Raw genomic sequence first — 20,694 nt, forward strand, 5'->3', positions numbered from 1 at the left:
GCATATATATATATATATATATATATATATACACACACGTATATCTTTTGTATTGCCGACTTTCTTTCTGTTCGTTAGTCAAAATATATAAACTTTACTTATAAACTTATATAACATATGTAAATATACCTACAATATACTAATAAATACTATAATATATATATACTATACAAAAAAAAAAGAAAAAAAGAAGGGGTTTTGGACTGTTTGAACCGGACCGGTTTCGGTTTCGGTTTTTAACGAGAGAACCGAAGCCGTTAAACCGAAAACCAAAGTGGCCGGTTCCGGTTTTAATCGAAACCCGACGGTTTGTTAACCGGTTACCGGTCCGGTCCGGTTCAAACCGGTTAACAGGTTTAGCTCAAAGCAAATAGTATCACATCATGTTAAGAACATCTTTGGGCTGACGTAACCATGTGCTCGATCCATTCTAGGAGTCACCATATCATTAGGTGTTTGCTTCATTTTTGTAGGATGCTTAGGCGTTTATTTAACAAGAATTATCTGAATGCAGAGCCGCAACATATTCTTTTTTACCTTATTCTTTCAAAGTATAATAATGGCTCTGATGAAAGGTAGAAACCTCATGGCCTATATGCATGTGTGCAAGTGCAATAGGAAAAAAACAAAATACAATCAGCCTCAGCTTGGGATTCTCGATTTATTAGATATATAAATATCAAAGAGTAGGCGGAGGAATCTTCTATGATACTGTTCTCAAAACCATTCATCAAGCTCCGAACTGGACTTGGATCGCCCCAATCTCGAAGACTATCTTCCAACTAGATCAATCCAAGAACCCCATGGCAAGCTTCGCTTGTAAACTCCTCTTCTTTCCTATGTTGCTAAAAAGGAAATATTACAATTGGAATTTATGCAGTTGCTAAAGGATCTTTAATGATTGGATTGAGAATCCTGTCATTAATTTTTAACGTCAAGACTTTTAATGATTAGTGACGATTGGAATTTTTCTATTGGTATTGATTTATAATGATTGAAATACCTTCGCTAAATGTCCTTTTTCTTGTAGTAAGTTTTACAAAAAAGAAAACCTTTAATCAAATCATTAATTGTTGTATTATGGCTTATGATTATATTTTAGCTTGTCATAAAATAATTTATATTATAAAATCTTATCTAATTAATTTTGCATTAAAAATAAAGAGGCTTACATTATTTTGTATTTGAACCAATTTCATATTAGAATCTTTTTTTTTTTTTTAAAAATGTTCTTATCAGTGTAAGCAACTTTAAGAGCAATTAATTCATTGTAACAAAAAATTTTATTAGCAACACCTTTTCGCTAAAATTAGTTTTAACATTTTTACCCAAATACGTAGCTGCTTATTTATTAAACGAAAAGAACCAAAAATATCACTAGCATATAGAAAATTGCTCACAAATACCTCCAACACCCAACCTATTTTTTAGCTAAAAAATATCTCTCACACTAACACCCTAAACCTTATGAAGTTTTTCAATTTTAATAAGCTAAGTTACTTATTATAATTGACCACATATATTATTTAATTTAAAATTAAATCCAGTGACTTTTAAATTAACATGAGCATGACCCGAGTTCTTATAGATGACCCGAGAATAGATGTTGCGGGTTGGTATATAAACATCGCAATGCTTTGAAAAGGAGTGTTCCCCCTTCTCCGCCTATAAATGCAGAAAGGGAGGGACTACTTCATCAAAGCCATTCGTAGAACCTTCTTCACTACTCCCATTTCTCAGGTAACTAAACACCCTGTTTTCTCTGCTCTAATCACACTCTTTCACATTGATAGCCTCTTTGGCCAAGCTTTTACCAGGTCAAAACTGCTCATTTTTTCCAAAAAAAAGTGCTTATTTTTTTAAAAAAGTGAGTGTGTTTGGTCAAGCTTTTATGGAAATTAAGCGCTTCCAGGAGTAGCAGATGTTGTTTTTTAAAAGCTAAAAGAAGTACTAACTTTTTTGTAACAGCACCTTTTTGAAAAATACTTTTCAAAATAAGTGATTTTAGAAGTTTAGCCAATCACTAATTGCAGCTCAAAAGTGTTTTCTAGATTAATTGGCCAAACACAAATTGCTTTTCACCAAAAGTAAATTTTTGAAAAACATTTGTCAAAATAAGCCCTGACTTATTATACGCTTTGTATTGCTTGTCCTTGCCTCTCTACCTCCTGAGGTAGGGGTAAGGTCTGCGTACACTTTACCCTCCCTAGACCCCACTTTGTGAGATTTCACTGGGTATGTTGTTGTTGTTGTACTTTTCAAAATAAGCAATTTTAGAAGCTATAATTTACATAAAACTGTGGTGACATTGTGCAAGTGTACAGATGGATCAATCGACGCGTTACCGTTTCAGTCCAACTTTGAAATGGAATCCTATGGTTGAAGAATACTTCATCAAAGCTTACGGAGCTGATCATTTCTCTCGTATTTCCACTGCTCTCGCGTATGCTATTTGCCTCATCTACCTTCTTTTTGAGCTTTTCATATACGTACTGCTACCAATTTACCATCCATCACATCCAATTTACACCTTTTATATTGTTATGTACTCCCGCCGTCCATATTTACTTGTCCTCTGTGCTAAATAGATGTCCACTTTTACTTGCCCAGTTTAGAAAACCAAGATAGAGTTCAACACTAAGTTCTTAATTTACCTTTATTATTTACTATAATCACTTCTCAATGCATTTCCCAAAACATTGCATTTATTATATTCGAAGGGTGATATAGTAAATTTTCATTCTATTTTTGGCTCCTTAATAGGCGTGCTAATTCAATACATGACAAGTAAAAATGGACAGAGGGAGTATCTATTAGATAACTTGTAGTTTAACTTGAGTTCTACATTGAATTGATTAAAAGTAGTTCTTAGATTTGCTTAAATAGAGTGGCTCAGTTGGTTGAGCATGGGGCTTTCATAATGGAGGTCTCGGGGAAACCCCCGCTGACGGCAGGGATTTGCCTTCTGGGTCGAGCTCGTCGCACCGGGCTTGCCTAGTGCGGGTTACCTCTTCTGTGTGATTTGCGAGCTATTGCACAGAAGCTAGGTTTATCCTGTGCGCACCCGAAGGGTAGCGGCTGCGGGTTGCCATGTCATCAAAAAAAAAAAAAGATTTGCTTAAATAGAGTTGAGCTCAATAGGAGGACATGACCCTTATATGAGGGTGTGGAGGTTGAGGATTAGGGTAGAAGGCTAGTAGTAGGTAGTTTCGCGTTTTACTTTTCCTTACCAATAGTAATAGTATTATTTTTGGTATTCTTATTATTTTGTTTTATTATTTCCGTACTTCTATTATTTCCGTATTTCTCATTCTTAGTTTTCTATTACTACTTGTTGTCTCTTATTCTCTTATGCTTCATTTTTATTACTATGTTGCTGTTGTTACCGCTTATGTTTCCATAAATGCCGTGTTTATGCTTTCCTTGAGCTGAGGGTCTATCAGAAACAGCTTATCTGCTTGCACAAGGTGGGGGTAAGGTCTGGGTACACCCCACCCTCTCTAGACCCCACTTGTGGGATTAAATTGGGTATGTTGTTGTTTTTGTAGAATTGAGCTCAATCTCTGTGTTTGTAGGTCCTGGTATTCAGTATTACAAATCAATGCCAAGCGATATAGGCAAAAATGAGGTTGAGAAAAAGAAGAGATTAATAAAAGTAGACTATTAGTAATTAAATTCATTATTCATGTTGCTTCCCAGTACTTCCTTGTTCAATAAATAGAAGATGCTTTGAAGAAAAGTTGGAGAGTATAGCTGTTGTCAAATTCAAATTTATGAAAAATTCATTCTATTGGTACAAAGGGCGTTTTGCTACTGCACTATCTGACGTATAGATTGTTATCACTATGTGATTCACAAAAGTCCAGAATTTTATACTTTTATCAGTATCATCTTGGGACTAAAAGTTGAACAGAATATTTTCTATACTGTTAACAAAATAAGTACTTCCTCTTTTGTTATGATTTCTTCTTGTTTACACCTGTGTGTCTAAACATGTTTCTTTGCTTCGTTTGTGATATTTGAATGCCTTAACTGTAGGCATGAAAAGTGTCACTTATATTTCCTTTACATGTAGGTGTTTCCTTCTAACATTCAAATTATAATGCTTTTCTAAGGCGTCCATCATGTTACTCTTGTATCCGGGTGAATACGCTCAAATCAACAAGTGATGCTGTTATCAAGAAGCTTTTGGAAATTTTTAAGGAAAGAGGAGTGCTCGATATCGCAGTTCAAGAATCTGCTACTACATTGGAGCCAGATAATTGTTGTAAGGCAACCCTAGAATGCACTGGAAGTGCAGAATCTCTTAAGGCCATCAAAAGTATCTCAAAGTGTCAATATCCTGGCTTGGATTATGTAGTATTTGTTAAAGGTTCAGGACCGCATGCTATTCATTATGGGGACAACGAAGGCAAACCTCTTAAGGAGGTAATTGTGAGCCGAAAGTGTGCAGAGGCAGTTCTTCGTGGTGCCCAAGTGAGTGAGTTTTTCTGCAGTTATATAAACCCGCTTGGCTATAGTAATTCATTTTGAGTTGAATTGTAGAAGTTCATTGTCTTTCTCCCGAGTCAATAGGGATAGTAGTTACATTTCAACCTGTAGATAGAAGGATGAAAAAAGGCCAAATCATGATGGTGTTTCCAACTTTTACCAAGTGATGTGTTGTGTGTTTAAGTTATCTATATTGCTTCTTAGGTATGTGCATGCAAATGCATAATGCTGTTTTTGATATTTGAGAGTGTCCAAGAGTTGTTTGCTGTTACCTATTATCTTCTCTATCATGTTAAAACACTTGACTGTTTACACTGCAACATACATGCCTTTGCTTTCAACAATATTATAGCCTAAACCCTGGGCTAATAAGACAAAGAAATGGGGAGCTATTACTCTTGGCATTGCTTGGACTATACATGGAAAGAAAGGAAAAAGAGGTGTTTTGAAGGCAAAAAGGAGCAGTTGCAGTCTGAAATAGAGCTGTTTGCACCACTTGCACTATTGGAAAGATGGAAATGTTGTTTTGAAGTTAGATAACATAGGGGACATGCTAGACTGCTTAGGATTTTAGTGAATAAAGCCAGCATTTTCTCTGTACTTTCACAGTATCAGCTTGATACTAATATAATAAAATCTTACCTTATTAAAAGAAAGTAACAAGGATTAGTTGAATGAGGGATAAAGAGACTGATAGAGAGGGAATGACCCATAAATCATTGGTTGACCTTCCCTTGAACCAGTGACGGTGCCCTCAGCCGAGCTGTTTAGGTTTTGAAATTCCATCTCTAGTTCTATTTGGAAGTATTTTCAGAAAGTACACCGGAAAAGATTTTATAAAGAAAAAGGAAAAAGAAGAAAAAAATCATAATAGGAGAAAGAACTGTGCTGTTGCATAAACTGGATGACTTCTAAGAATTAAGGTCATGCAATCATGTGATTATCATATTTGGTGATTTATTCTTCTCTTCTTTGTTTTCTTAATTTATCCTGTCTTACTCGGCGGTGTAAATTTTGATTGGTACTTCAAGTAGTAACTTACCCTTCTTCTCCATCTATGCACTGTTTAATCTGGAGCTATGTAATAGGCTCATACCTTTGTCAGGATAAGTGACGTATTGACCTTCAATATCACTTGATGTTATGCATTAGTTTTCTGTCTATAGGGGCACAAATATACCGACAGGAGAAACATATCTCTGCAGGTTGGCAATATTACCAAAAGATGGTATTGGAACACCAGAAGATCTTTCTTCTTTGATTTGCTGGAATCTTTTTGTAAAGAGTGCATGTACTTTAGTTAAATTACAAATGAATACCCTACACATTAAATCTTACCATTTACTTATCATGTTCCCAGGTTTATGTGCCTGGTGTTTTGGCATGCAGTGCTCATGTTGAAACAGGTGATGCAGTTGCAGTTTCAGTTGCTGTGGAACAGTCTAGTACAGATGGTGGATGGGGTGTTGCAATCACACGTGGGACCGTTCTACAAGGATCACAAGAAGGTAAACTAACTTCTTCATTTGCACCTTTTCATGTCTACTAAAGTGTTCTTTCTGAAATCTTATTCTGTTGACCCCAAAGGAATTAATATGTTTTCTCTGTGGAAAAGCTTGCCGAGGACTTACTGTTTCTTTGACATAAACTTGACATGTGCATGTAACTGCAGAATACATTTTGGTCTTGCTTCTGGCTTTTCCTCATTTTCACTTTTGCTCAAATATGACAGGGCATCAATAAGTTAATCATTTAGTATGGGTAACACCTGTCTCAACTAGTAGTTAGAGCTGGGGGTAAGCCAGTTGTTTTCAACGTAGAAAAGGTTCATATGATGGGGTGACGTGAATGTGCTTAATGCACATAATTCAGATATTTAATTCTCAAATGAATGAGAAATTCCTTAATGTGATAATCATTTTGACTCCTTAATTTGGTGAGTTTCTTACAAATGAAATACTAATTTTGCAGTAAGATATTTAGCAACTTATTTTGAACCTTTGGCTTCATTTCACACTGATGTACTCCTCCGAAAGGATTTTAATGTTACCAGAATATCCTCCTTATCACATGGTTATGGTGGGATATACTGCATTTTTATGGTTAAATACCAAGATGATTTTTCATCTAGTCTGATTTTGTGGATATAAGTTTGCTATGGTCTTTTTTCTTTATTACTTGTAAAAAAAAGTATGGTATGATCTTTCTGTAATTTACACTATATCTGCTTGATTTGTCCAAATATTGTCTCCTCTCTTACACAATCAACTTTTGCAGTATATAAATCTGTTTCATCTTTATATTATTGCTAAGCTTTATGACATCCTTCCCACCAATAGAGTGACCAATCTCAGTTTTGGTTAGATCCTTATTATTTTGAAAGAGATGGCTACTACATTGGCCAAGCAACAGCAATGATGTCAAGAGCTGGGATGTTTCGTGTATCTGAAGGAGTTGCGGTGGATATGAAGGAAAGAGTATTTAGACTACCCTCCTTTTATGGTATAAGTTTCTCGCCTTTTCCAGTATTATTGAAATCATTTACAGGATATTATGTGCATACATTTTTATGGCACAATCGGTTTCTCCCACTTGATGATGAGAATCTGCTTCAACTTAATAAATGTTGTTACCATCTAGTTTTAAAGAATGTTTACACTCGAGCGTTTTTAAAGTTGCTACTTAATTCTAGTCTGACGAGGGTATCTCTACCTTTCTGTATACAGGATTTGCCCCCATTATGAATGAAATTATTTCTTAATTGATAAAAAAAGGGAGTGTCTGGCTTTTTTCTTTGGGTAACTGTATCAATTACGGTTCCTGTTTCTCATCCCTGTCAAGAATTACTGTGGGACATTCACACTATTAGGTGATATTTTAAGTCTAAGTCATGGTACTGAACTGGGAATGAGGTTAACTTTAACATACTCAAGTTTACAACGGCGGAAATGATGTAAGATGTCTGTGATAATCAGAAGTGCTAATATGGCGTTTGTTTGTTCGTTTGGTGCATAGGCCTTACCGCCTTAGTAACATTTGATTTACCTCCTTCGTGATGACTGATTAGATGTCATCCATTTATCAAGAAAGTAGAAAAGATAATTTATTTCCGTGTGATTTTACTAACTCCGTGTCAGAAGCTTTAGTTTTTTACCTTTCTAAATTACCGTGATTAGAATGTAGAGAATTTTCTGACCGTCTTGGAAGGCAAATTAAGACCAAATTTCTTGTTAGATCCAGGATTGAATCTACATGAATGATATTTTGCCGATAGAGACCTTTTCAAGCTCTCTCTGAATATATTTGTCGTGATAGTCAGTTGCCTATTCATTTTCCTGAGAATGGACAAGGGGAGAATTGGTCCCATTAGTGGTCGAAAAGTAGTGTACATAATGATTTCTGGTCAGTCGCTAAACAATATAGGTTTCCATTGCTAGACAGAGACATTAAAGGCTTTGGTCATTTTAAGAAGGTAAGGCTCTTTGGAGGGATGCCATATTTGCAAAGCTTCAACTCAGTTGGTTAGTGCCGACAATATTACAAATCACTATTTTCCTGCAGATAGTGCTTCGTGCTTCGCTAGATGCTATTGCCACTTTCTTTACTTATCAAAAATAGATGTTATTGCCACTTTCTTTGAAGGAAATGGAATGTTTAGTAGTAGTCTAGAGCTGTTAGGGGTGCAAAAAGAATGGGGAAGTCCATTAAGTTAAACTTTTGTTGTTATCAGTGTACTCGGGAGTTCTTCTCTGATCTTTAAAAGTATCTTAATTTATGAAAAAGGAAACACTTCGTGCACTTGTCATCTCCATGAATGATTTTGTCAGTGTTGTCTATTATCTTTTTGCACCGTGGTTTTCTGAATATGAAAGAAATAGTGAAAAGGAAACATTATACACACTTGAATATACTCCGAGTGAGTTGGATTGTCTGTGAATAGCAACTTGTTTTTGCAGTTGTGAGTACATGTGGCGGTGTTTGATTATAATATCTTGCTTTCAGATTTGCTTGAGGGTGAGATTTTTCTTCAGAACCTGCCAAGCATAATAACTGCACATGCCTTAGGTATGTTCATAATTTCTCAGACTTTTTTCTTGTGTAACGGTGACTCGGCGAGTCCGTATCATTTCATTATGTGCAAAGTAGAGATTCTTACGGTGACTCATGGATTTTGACCTTTTTTCCTTTTTCCTTCTTATATGCTGCAAGTTTTGAAGTATCCATATTGTAAGAACAATGAGTTTGCATTAGTTTCAGTGCCAGTTTAAATTTGAAGGAGAACGGTAAAAAATAATTTGGTTGATCATTACGCTTTAAGATCAAAAGATGTAATCGGTAAGTTGATTAAATGGATTATGCTGTTTTCAGTTTGCTCTGGAAGATGAAACTCTGGCATTAATTTCTCTGAGAATGAGACATAATCCTCTGAAAGTACAGCAAAACGAAGAAGTCCTCCTATAATTTATACTCCCTCTGTTTCATTTTATGTGAATCATTTGACTGGGCACGGAGTTTAAGAAAAAAGAGAAGACTTTGAAACTTGTGGTGTTAAATGAGTCACATATATATGTTGTGTGGCTATAAATCATTGCTATAGAAAGGGGTCGTTCTTTTTGACACGGACTAATAAGGTAATATGTTCGCATAAATTGAAACGGAGGGAGTATCTCTCAACATCTGATCCAAGGTAGTGCTGCATCAGTTCATCCTTGATTAAATACTCGCTTTCTTTGATACTGATATCAGTAGTATCAAATGACAGGCTTCACCATCCCTTGTACTAACCCGTTTTACTCTTGTAAATTCTACTATACATAGCTATCATTGATCTAGAGCGATGCTGTCCAACTTGAACATCAGCTCTAAAAAGGCCACTCAGAGAGTAACTCCTGAATGCCGATTAAGTGTTGCATTTGCAGGCACTTGCTAGCAAATGCACGTTATGTCCTGACTGGTGATTAAGCTATTGTTTTTGCTGGATATCATAATCTATAGCCTAATATTTTATCGCGTGGAAATGGAATTTTAGTTTTGTGATACGATACCTTGCTCTACATCCTGCATTTGTGATAACTTGAACATATATTCCCCTTTCTTTTTATGCATGAAGTTTCTTCTTCTTTTGTCTTTCCTTCCAACACTCTAATACAACCTATCACATAAGTTCTGCAAACAATAGCTTGGTTAAGTGAGTATTATTCTCATCTCCAATGACATGTTTCTTCTTCCCACAACAAATTTTCCTAGATCCTCAACCAGGAGAGAGAATATTGGACATGTGTGCAGCTCCAGGGGGGAAAACCACAGCAATAGCAAGCCTTATGAAGGACAAAGGGGAGGTTGTTGCTGTTGACAGATCTCATAATAAGGTGCACCTTCTGAACTTGGCAGGTGATTATTAGTGTATTATTGTCTATAATATTTGACACATCTTTAACTTCACAGCATTTTGTAATCCTTGGTGCTAACCGAAATGATTTTACATGAAGGTTATCACCTGGGTTAAAGGTGTCCTTAAATTGCTGGGACTTGCACCATGGCAGTCTGATCCATTCATTGATTTTGAGTATTTGCTTAAGAATGGTGTAGCATTTTACATTGAGTAATAGAAACAATGACATATAAGCTGACATATCCGTTACTTGAAGCAAATTTATTCAATGGCTGGCGACTTAGAGAAATCCAGGTACCACTAGCCTATGATTGTCAGTGGAAGAATTAGCCTTTATGGAGTGATTTAGGTGCATATTTTATAAGTCTGTGGAGATGTCAGCTTACCTGCCCCATAATGAAGGAGCTCATTATATTCCCCTTCAGATAAAGAAAGCCCCTGGTTACCAGCAGTGGCAGTTTGAGCAACTTGAACATTTTTGGATGGTCGACAATGTAAAGTATACCATAGCGCATGAGTGTGTCCCATCCTGTTACAATAACTACACTTGGGGTCTAGATATTAAAAACAACTCCTCTTTGATTCTCCATAGTCTGAGATATCTGAGTTTTCATTGTCTGAGATACAAGAACAGAGGAGTCAATGGTCAGTGACGAGATCATCGTGTGACTAGATAGCACAACAAGGCGAGGTATTCGAGAGAGTTCATCCACGGTTGGCACAATAGGACTTGCCAAAATGTGATCACGTATCAAATCAAGGTCATTAGGAAGTCCAATAAGTGTAAGAATTTAGAAACATTTTTTGTTGTTATTCATGTTGTTTTTCAACACCAGTAGTGAGTAGTGACTGATATCAACTTTCCAAATTCCTCCATGGTTCCCTATGCCAATCCCAAATAAGAAGACATCTAATTTCTGCTTTCTTAAGTTAGTCATCTGATATGACATCATAGAAACGAGATATGCCATTAATGTATAAAGTATGAGCCTTTTCCAAACTTAATAGCATGTATGGAATGGACAAAACAAGGGTATCAACTTGCAATCAATAGATTGCCACAAATGACTGCACAACTGAGCGTCAACCTTCCCCATTGTGCTCAGGTCTTCTCATCACCCTGGCTTCCCTTTTTGGTCAAGTGATCTTGGACACTGTGACTCTTGCACTACAACTCAACAAGGAAGCGCAAATTAAATAGATTGAACTTCCCATTGAGGGTTCCGAAGTAACCATAAGACTTGGATTTTCAATCCCATGTCTTTGGAACTAAAAACAGCGAACCTGAAAGACATGGCTGGATTGAAGAGAGTTCTAGGCAAACAAAATAGTAAACAATCAAGATTCAGGAAGGAAACAGTATCAGTTCTGCCTAAAAACCCGTCGAAGAGTGGCTTAAACTGCTAGTGTTCTGCAAAAGTGACCTGAAATAAAAGCTGAAGAGTATAGATTGTTCAGGCGACACCCACAGTAAAAGGAGAAACCGAGAAGCCGATGGAACTGGAGAACAAGTTTGTGGAGAGTGAAAATATGACCAGATCTGTAAATCTAATTATCGGAACTAGAGATGGGTGGACTCAAGTAAGAATCACCGGGCGTCTCCCGAGAACCTCAGATCAGAGGTTTGATGTAGCTGGAAAAGAAGGCTCGGTAACTGTCCCAGATGTCGCTTACTACCGCATAATGAGGGTTTCTCCCCAAAGCTAGAATACCATGTGAGAAATAAAGGCATGAGAGAAAGCATTATTGAGATGTGTGTTGACAATTGTCTTACACTGAGCCCTTTTTTACATCCATACTTTGCACATTACACAGCACATGTTTTTCCAATGTGAACTCTTATTGCCAAAGCCTTACCAGCCTTGATAGGAAAGCCTACCTAATGCTTATAATTGAGGTTAAAAGCGCATTCATTTGCGGGTAAACGCCTTCTGCTCCAAATACTCATACCTCATCATGTCATAATTAGTAAATAAAGAACTTGAGAAGTACATAAAAAGTATATCCTATGTCTAAGAAGAAACTGTAAATTTTTGCATTTTTCCAGTTCAGAATTTAACTTCTTTCCACTTTTTGAATTGTACAGAAAAGGGCCAAATTTTGCTGGTCCATTTCTTTGAAGAGTTCTGATTTTGTTACAATTATGCAGGTGCTTGGAATTCAGAAATTGGCGGCTGAGATGGGTTTAAGCTGTATAACTACATATAAGCTTGATGCGCTGAAGTCTGTTTGCCATGGAGCTGAATCTGATAGTTTGCCTAACTCATGCAGTGTTGAGGATGTTCAAAATACGCGAACAACACATTTATTATCCACTGTTATAGATGAATTTGATGCAAAGTTGCTATCGGAAAAGAATTGTGAGTAGTTCGAAATCTTTCGATTTGATCATGATATTTTTCAGTTTGGTGATGTGTTGTTAATGTTGTTTTTTGTGTGTTGTATAATCTATTTAAAAAGAACGGTCTTTGGTGTCTCTTTTAGCCTGTCAAGAGGTTTTGGCATCTCCCCCTTGTTTGTCTTTGGGGATCTCCTGAAACAAGGAGCGTCGTAACTAGTGGTTCCACTAGATTGATGTGCGTTGGCATATGTTTCTCAGATATGGGTGCAGGTATCAGATACGAGTGTGGATCTAGATGTCAGATTCGCCATCACATGAATTTTTGTGATTTTGGGGTATGGATCTGGGTGCGGATGCGGGTGTTGGGGGTACCGCTAATAAATATATAAGAATAATATGTAGGATCTATCCCGTTTCTTGTTTCCTGATGTTGGGCCCCCAAATTAGAAATTGCCAATACTCCAAATGTCCAGCCTTGGGCGTGAGGTTGGGTGTTGAAGAGTTCCACATCGGATGAAAAGGGGATGTGTGGTCTCCTTATATGGTCTTGGAGAATCCTCCCGTCATGAGCTAGCTTTTGGGGTTGAGTTAGGCTCAAGATTCAGTTCTTTACGGAGTTACTTAAAACTGTTGAAAATAACCTTTTTTTTTTGTTAAGAAGGTGATTTAAATCTATTACTATTTAATCTGTTACCATTATCAAAAAAAAATCCATTACTATTTAATTAATGGGTGTGGGTGTGCGCTGGATTTGGTCAACTTAACTTAGGTGCATTGGCTACATATATGGCCAAAAAGTATAGGTTAATTCAGTATTTGGTTTGAATTTAGGTTAATGTCATAAATATGTTCACATACAACACTAAAACCCTTTGCAATTATACGAGATAACCTACCTAATAAAATATTACTAAGTAGGCGTTTTACCATGCAATTTGGAGCTTAAATTTGAAGTTTTGATTGAAATCAGTGTTTGTTTATGACATTTGAACAAAATTTCAACTTCAATTTGAAATTTTGATTTCAAATCCCAAATTCTTCTAAAAGGTAGGATATCAAGTTTTTTATTTTTTTTATTTTTAAATTTAGAACTTGACCCATAAGTCTATACTTTGCAAAAAAGGAGCTTAATTTTAAGTTTTGCAAAAAAAGACCTATGTTCGACGTGAAGAGATTGCCCGAACCATGTGGGAGGATTATATTAAAGAATAGCTGCTTACTACTATTGTTGATTTATTGGACCAGTGGATCTTTATAAAATTATTCGAAAGTTTGTAATAAATAATCAAAAGCATTTATTTATAAAAAGAACATGGAAATATACGATTTGTTGATGGCTATGCCTTAGGATATTCTGATACCTTGTGTATGAAGTATGGTTTGCTTATTTGGTAAGATTGTAAGACTTGGAGAAATTTTGATAGTTTTCACAAATTGTGGGGTTTTCATGTTTATGAGAAGGAGGACAGCCTTTGAGACCCAAATTGCATGTCCAAAAAAAACTTTAACTTCAAATCAGCCTGATTATAGATCATGATTTGAGGTCATGGCCAAACGGGCCCAGTGTTTTGCATTGAATTTAAGTATACTAGCTTTAGTTTAATAACTTCAATTACTTGTCGAAATATGCACTTATATATATATATATATATATATATTGGTTGTATCTCAACACTCGCAGCCATACTCCTTCTGTATCCACGAAAACTAAGATTGTGATGATATTGAGTCTGACTACTAGATATGCACCCGAGTCGGGTGCCCGCACCCATATCCAAGCAACATAGGTGACAGGCCATAAACTATTACAAGAATGGAACTTATCCTTGGGCATCTGATGGGTCACTTTCGGGCATGTACACAGATTATTTTGGGCTAGTGTACAGTGATGGGTTTATTTGGCATAGCCTCAATCAGTCCATGAATAAAATAATTCATGCCAACCCATTATCTTTGGACGGGTTGGGCGGGTTATAAGATGTTGGTGGTCAGTTTTGCCACCCCTACATCTACATGTGTGTATATAAACAGCAGATATTTATTTGGTTAAAGTTTGTAATATAAGTTGCTTGATCAGACTGGTTTGATGGTCTTTTGAAGAATGCTAGCTCATGCTCTTAATTCAGGGACATTTTCACAAGATCATATTCTGTAAATTCAGTATAAAAATGTTTACTGAAAGTTCTAGTTAACTAGAGTAACTAAACAAATCTCTCAGTCAAAGATTTGCAGCTGAAGGATGGTCAGTACACTAGTAAAGCTGAACTACGGAAACGTATCAGGCAACTAAAAAATGGGCCAGGAAGGAATCACACTGCAGGTGGGAGGGTTGAAAAGTCTAGAGGTTTTTCTCCCAATAGCTTTGATCGTGTGCTGCTTGATGCCCCTTGCTCTGCATTAGGTTTAAGACCTCGTCTCTTTGCTGGAGAGGTAAGTTAGCTTCTGAATTATCTCATTTCCATTGTATTTTTGCTCCTTTTTTCCTTTTCCAAGACTAGTATTCTTACTCTTTTTTCTATGCTAAAAGTTTATCTACCATTTTATTTGATTGGAGTATGGATGAAATAGCATGTTCTGCTTATTTAGGAATGGTTATAAGGTGCACGGAGATAATCAGATAAAAGTAGATGGAAAGAGAGAAGATAAAACTGGATGTCTTTTTGAGACTATTGTATGGTACATAGAGAGCAAAAAATGGCTTACACTGTTCGCCTTCTGTCACGCCCCGAACCATGGCCTGGGCGAAACACGGCACTCGGTGCCTTACTGCATATGACTGAGCGGACCACATGGCTTGCTGAATCATCATGAGGCATAACATGAGCGGAATATAACGTGAATGCATGATGAGCCTTTATAAAACGTAGTAAGTCATAATACTTAATAAAAATACTTGTTTAAACATGAGTGCGGAAATAACATGAATGAACGAGCCAAAATGGCTATACGACTCTAAAAGTGTGACATGACATAACCGACTTGTCTAGTCTATGAAACCTCTATCATGAGTCCGACCGGAAAACATACTTTACGGGACAAGACCCCAAGATACCTTAGATGCATAACTAATCATAAAACAAAAGTTGACTAAACCCCGAATGAGATGGGGCTCACCAATAAGTCGATACGAATGCGTCCTACCGAACGGATGTGTTGTCTGTTAATCGTTCGCATCGTGAAATGCGAGTTCTCCGGCAAATAAAAGGGACGTCGGACATCGAATGTACCGGTATGTAAAGCAATCCGAAGAAATAACATGGGACATACGATATAACGTGATATACGAGAACCGAAACCCGTATACAGTACGAGCATGAATACATATGAGTATAATATAAGAAAAATTGTTATACGTGGGGAGTGCGAATAACTTGTAACCGATCCATGGTGCAGTGCTTGCGTCCCGCCGAACACTCGATCCTTGCCGTGGAACATGAGATTTAATAATATGAAAGGATCCGCCATTATGAGAATCATCCTGAATACGAGTGGATTAATCCTCATCCTACGGTGGCAACGTAGTTTCGGCTATACAAGCCTCTCCTCGGTAATTAAAGCAACTCCCAAAAAATACGAACATGTAAAATAAAGGGCACTTCGTCGCCCATGGTATATCATGAAACATAACTTGCTTGTACATGGTTTTCATGAATCATAACTTGCTTGAACATGGTTTTCATGAATCATAACTTGCTTGCATGAACTTGTAAAACATGTATAGTATTTTCTTGAAAATAACATAATATATATCATAAATTAACATTTACATGAACCCATGGAATGGGATATATAGGTTTTCATAGATTACGGACGGATCTTAATAATCATAAAGAAATATTAAGAACTCAATGATGGAATTATAACAATTCATACATAATATAATCATGGACATGGACCTAGGGTTATCATGAGCATAGTATAGAAACCTTAGTTTTCGTAAAGAATAATAATTTATGGATGATGAGGCGTGGGGAAGAACAATGATGTTCCCACACGTAGATAGTAACTCTACATACCTGGTAATGCTCTAAACTTGAATTAAATACTTTAACTTTGAAGAAGATTTCCAAAATCTTGAGTTCTTGAACCTTGAGATGGGTTTTCTTGAAAACCCTAGTTTAGGAATGATGATTTCTTGTTTAGACTACAAGGATATATATTAGAATTGACTTGGAATGATTAGAGTAGGCTTACCTTGGTGTTCTTGATGATGGGAGAGAATAGAAGGTCGTTCTAGGGCTTGGGGGTGAAGAATGAAGTGAAAAAGCCTTAAAACGAAGTTTTATAATTGCTTTTCGGACCCATTTTACGCCCCTATTTTACGTCCCGTAAAAGTTTTACGGACCGGATGTCTCACCGTAAATCAATTACGATGATTTGGGCTTTTGACCGACCAATTTTACGGTCTGAATATACGGCCGTATAATTTTCACGGCCCGTATATTCCACCGTATATCGTGAACACTGTTTTAGTAAAACGGGCATAACTTTTTGTACAGATGTCTGTTTGACCTTCATAATATACCGTTGGAAAGGTATTTCAAAGATCTACAACTTTCAAGAAGGAAATTTTCCCAAATTCCTTACAGATTTTTCCGTATACTCATTTTAATTGAGACGTGGTGCAAACTCACTTGAAAACACGCTCCGTAGGGTAGCTTCCGACTTTCCTTTGCTCAAGGACTCTTCTCATGTCTTGATTGGGTTTCAAACTCCATTTATACACTACTCAAATTGGGTTCATTATACCCCTGTCTTATGAGTCAAATCTTAGCCCAAATGCACGAGGTGTTACACCTTCAATAGACAAGCACAATTGCTTGTGTTTAGTAATTGAGAATGAGTGCTACTATAGAAGACGATTATGAAAGGAAGTGGGATTGTATATGCCTAACTTATCAATTTTCTTTTTGTGTATGCCTTATTTTATTTTAAATTAACATTTTTTTGTTAAGGAAAAAGGTGAAATTTAATCATAGAAAAGTTTTATCAAGAAAACATTAAGGCATACACAGTAAAAAGATGATTTGGTTAAGTACCCAAATCAAATGATGCATTCCATGAATTTTATTAAGGGTGGATCAGTAGCTTTTAATTCCCCCCTTGCCTTTCATATTCCATGTCTATCTGAATAATTATTAGTCATACTTCATTAATCCAATGACATGCAGATGTTCTTCGACATCCTATTTTCTATTTGACGATGAAATTGAAAGTTTCTTTCTTGTTCAGAGTTTTCTGATGGGCTGGGCTGGGGGCGACGCTCTTGATTATCTACACCACTTTTAATCAGAACAAGTTTATTCCTTGTTCCTGCTTCATATTTCAACACTACTACTCTAAAGTGTATCCGCTTTACATTGTAAATGAGAAGAGATTTCTGTTGTTATATTCAGGACAACTAATTCATAAAATGTCTCTTGTTATATCCAGGACACAATTGATTCCTTGAGGAGTGATGCCAAATATCAGAGAAAAATGTTTGACCAAGCTGTTCAGCTTGTTCGCCCAGGTGGAGTCATTGTCTATTCCACGTAAGTACAAACATGTATCTGAACTTTCTTTAATGAGACTCGAGACTAATTTCGGTATTGAGATTATTACGCATATTTCATCACTGCTTTTGTTGAGTCAGAATTCTCATTCCATCTGTCCTTTTTCTTCCTGACTGACCTTTATACCAGCTGTACATCTCTTTATCTTAATCTAAACTTCTCTCCTTTTGGATCATTCAAATGTCTAACTCCCTGTTCTGCAGTCGTCGTACAAATAAATAATTTGGACAGCAAAAGTTACATTATAAGAAATCAAATTCACAGATATTCTGAGTGTGATGCATGAATCTAATGCAAAATATTTTCTCTTGTTTCTGAATCCTGCATGGAGGAGATTGAAAGAACGTCTAGTTGTGCTAAAGTCATCCCATAGGTTATTCACCAGGTGCTAAATTCTGTGTGAATATAACATGCAGATCGTGATGCTACCTTTTTTTCCCCTCCAGAGAAAATTCATTGGGTTCGTGCGCACTTGCTATATCTCCATCTCCAAAAGAGATGACTGTCTTTTTGGTTAGAGAAATCTTGAGTGTGGTAGTGCATGTCTTAGTGAATGGAGTTCTTAGTTTCTGACAGTAGTACCTCCTTGTTTCTCCTATTGTTTTGCACATTATTTAAGTAGCGTTGTCAAAGGCTCATTTTAGGCGTGCTTAAGTTCTAATTTGAGTAGAGTGATACTAAACAATAAATTTGATTAGCAGAAGATATATTAATTGTTAAGGAAACCATTATGAATAAAATTGTTACTTTTTTCTTGCACTACATAAATATTTTTATTTTTTCTTCACTGCTTCCCTTTCTTAACTAAAGCCCACATTTCCGTTGCACTTAAAGCCCAATGGACCTGGAGCACTTTCTAATGCTTTCGCCTATGACAACACTGTATGCAAGACAAGCATTTAAATGCAATTTTATTATGTTAAACTTTATGAGACATAATGTAATTAAGTAAATAAAAGTGTACTCTTTCCTACACTTAAAACTTTTAGATGAGATGGTCACACACTTCAGCAGATTGGTTGACTGATTCTTCCATTACTTAGTCATATGTTTAATAGCATCCACAACTGGTGTTACTAGTTCCAGCTTCAATACTTTGTCATGTTTAATAGCATGAACAACTGATGTTACTGGTTCCAACTTCAGATGTACGATAAACCCTGGTGAGAATGAAGCTTTAGTACGATATGCATTGGACACATATGAGTTTCTCTCGTTGGCATCTCAGGTTGGCTTAAAAGCTTGTATATTTATGTAAAAGAATATTCTAGTGGAATGATATTAAAGGAACTGTTTGCTGTGTGGATATCATTGACGATGTCTGGCGATTACCATCGATCTTACATATTTTTCTAACTCTTGTATGTCTTTCAGCATCCAAAAATTGGAGGACCCGGCCTTACTGGTAGTTGTCAATTGCCTGATGGATTTGTTGAGTAAGCATCTTGCCCATTTCATAGTATTTGCTTTGCAAGACTTATTTATCAATTGCGTGTTGAAAAGCTGTATAAGTATATACCCGTGACAGGTGCTTTAGCTAAGTTAAGCTTATTTTGTTTGTTCTGCAGTCGTTTTCATCTGTTCTTATAAGATGGATGTGTTAGTGTCTATTGAGTAATTTCTAAAGTAAATAAGGTGAAGCTTGAAGCAGTCTCTTTGAATTTGTTCCGTCAGTGGAGAAAAATATGTCTTGGGTTGTGATACTGATGTAAGACGTGACAACCGAGGCACTCGTTCCTTTGCTTGATGGTATATAGGATGAGTTACGATTCAAATGTTTGGATAGTATAGGAGAGTGTCGCTAATTGTTTCTTGCTTTCGTACAGTTTCTATTTGTCAATATGTGGGTGCATACCCAAAAAAAAGATCAAGAAAGAACCTTTGAGTTATGTCTATTTTTCTGAATTTTAACTGCCAAGACTAGTGGGTAAAGGAAATTAAATTTAGGAACAGAATTTCTGCAGTGGATGTACATTTATCTAAATGCTAGTAGTTTTTTCATCTTCACTCTAAGAACTGCTTCCAAAAACATCACCCTTGGATGCTGTTTCATGTACGGAAACACACTGTTATAGTGTTGCATTATATCAATAGTGGTGGTATTGACATCTCTGCTGCTTCTAAATTCTCCAGGGAATGGTTAAAGCCCGGTGAGGAAAATCTCGTTCAGAGATTTGATCCGTCATCCGACCTTGATACGATAGGATTTTTCATAGCAAAGTTCAGCGTTGGACCCAAAAACATCTGAGTTGAATGTGATACAACTCTCGGGATAGGTAATTTGGCAATGAATTTATATGAGCTTCGGCGATGGAAGTCCAAGCCTCCCAGTTCCTCTCTTGTTGTACCCTCGTTGACAATCACATGCTGGAATATGGGTTGCAGAATCAGTTAGTGTAACTGTGAATGCCAGATAGACTAGGTAGATACTACTACTAGTCCTGTAAGAGATAACCGCCAATCTTATATTCAGTTGGTAGTTAAACTCTACTATTGCCAAATTCTGCAACCTCCAATGTTCAAAGATATTTCAACCTTGCACATTGGTCATGAAAAACTTGGTTTATGATTCTCACGCGGTTGACCAATTTATGGCACTTTCTCAATTATCCCTGCAGTGATTTTATTTTTAAACGTCTCACTGATTGCAATGAAAAACTCTTGATTGTAATTCTAACTTTTTAAGCATTATGTTGGCTTCATTGGAGACTGCTAAATTTGCTCCTTTGGCTTTGAAGATTGGGACATTATTGAGAAAATTAAACACATAGGGGTACCAAGAGCCCAAAAGAGGCCATTTGGATTATCTTTGGCTTGATTTAACTTCAAGTTTAAATAGTTTTACACTACTTAAATCTTTTGTTCTTTTAACCTCTTTTTAATTATTTGTTCATTTAACCGGAGTCCAATTTAAC

The 20,694-nt window shown here is 36.4% G+C and overlaps 1 protein-coding gene across 3 annotated transcripts; it reads left to right on the forward strand.

Annotated features, from left to right (window-relative positions):
- The first annotated feature begins 2,308 nt into the window (after positions 1-2,308).
- Positions 2,309-20,352, forward strand: LOC132036407 (rRNA (cytosine-C(5))-methyltransferase NOP2C). 3 transcript variants are annotated; one of them, XM_059426749.1, is made up of 12 exons: positions 2,309-2,443; positions 4,116-4,476; positions 5,852-5,999; positions 6,856-6,993; positions 8,494-8,556; positions 9,739-9,860; positions 12,033-12,243; positions 14,443-14,654; positions 17,658-17,758; positions 18,926-19,007; positions 19,154-19,215; positions 19,913-20,352. In XM_059426749.1, exons 1-12 carry the CDS (start codon positions 2,325-2,327, stop codon positions 20,025-20,027), a joined length of 1,734 nt encoding a protein of 577 aa, XP_059282732.1. In that variant the 5' UTR covers positions 2,309-2,324; the 3' UTR covers positions 20,028-20,352. The 3 variants fall into 3 exon arrangements, with proteins under 3 accessions (XP_059282732.1, XP_059282733.1, XP_059282734.1); XM_059426750.1 differs by having other exon boundaries at positions 14,449-14,654; XM_059426751.1 differs by lacking the exon at positions 18,926-19,007.
- Positions 20,353-20,694: the final 342 nt, after the last annotated feature.

The sequence above is a fragment of the Lycium ferocissimum genome, chromosome 11 (genome assembly GCF_029784015.1).
Source record: "Lycium ferocissimum isolate CSIRO_LF1 chromosome 11, AGI_CSIRO_Lferr_CH_V1, whole genome shotgun sequence".
Lineage (NCBI taxonomy): Eukaryota > Viridiplantae > Streptophyta > Magnoliopsida > Solanales > Solanaceae > Lycium > Lycium ferocissimum.

Coding starts and splice junctions, on each gene's coding strand:
- LOC132036407 (XM_059426749.1), top strand. CDS start 2,325: ATGGATCAATCGACGCGTTACCGTTTCAGTCCAACTTTGAAATGGAAT. Junction 4,477..5,851: donor CAGTTCTTCGTGGTGCCCAA/GTGAGTGAGTTT, acceptor TCATGTTCCCAG/GTTTATGTGCCTGGTGTTTT. Junction 19,008..19,153: donor TTCTCTCGTTGGCATCTCAG/GTTGGCTTAAAA, acceptor TATGTCTTTCAG/CATCCAAAAATTGGAGGACC.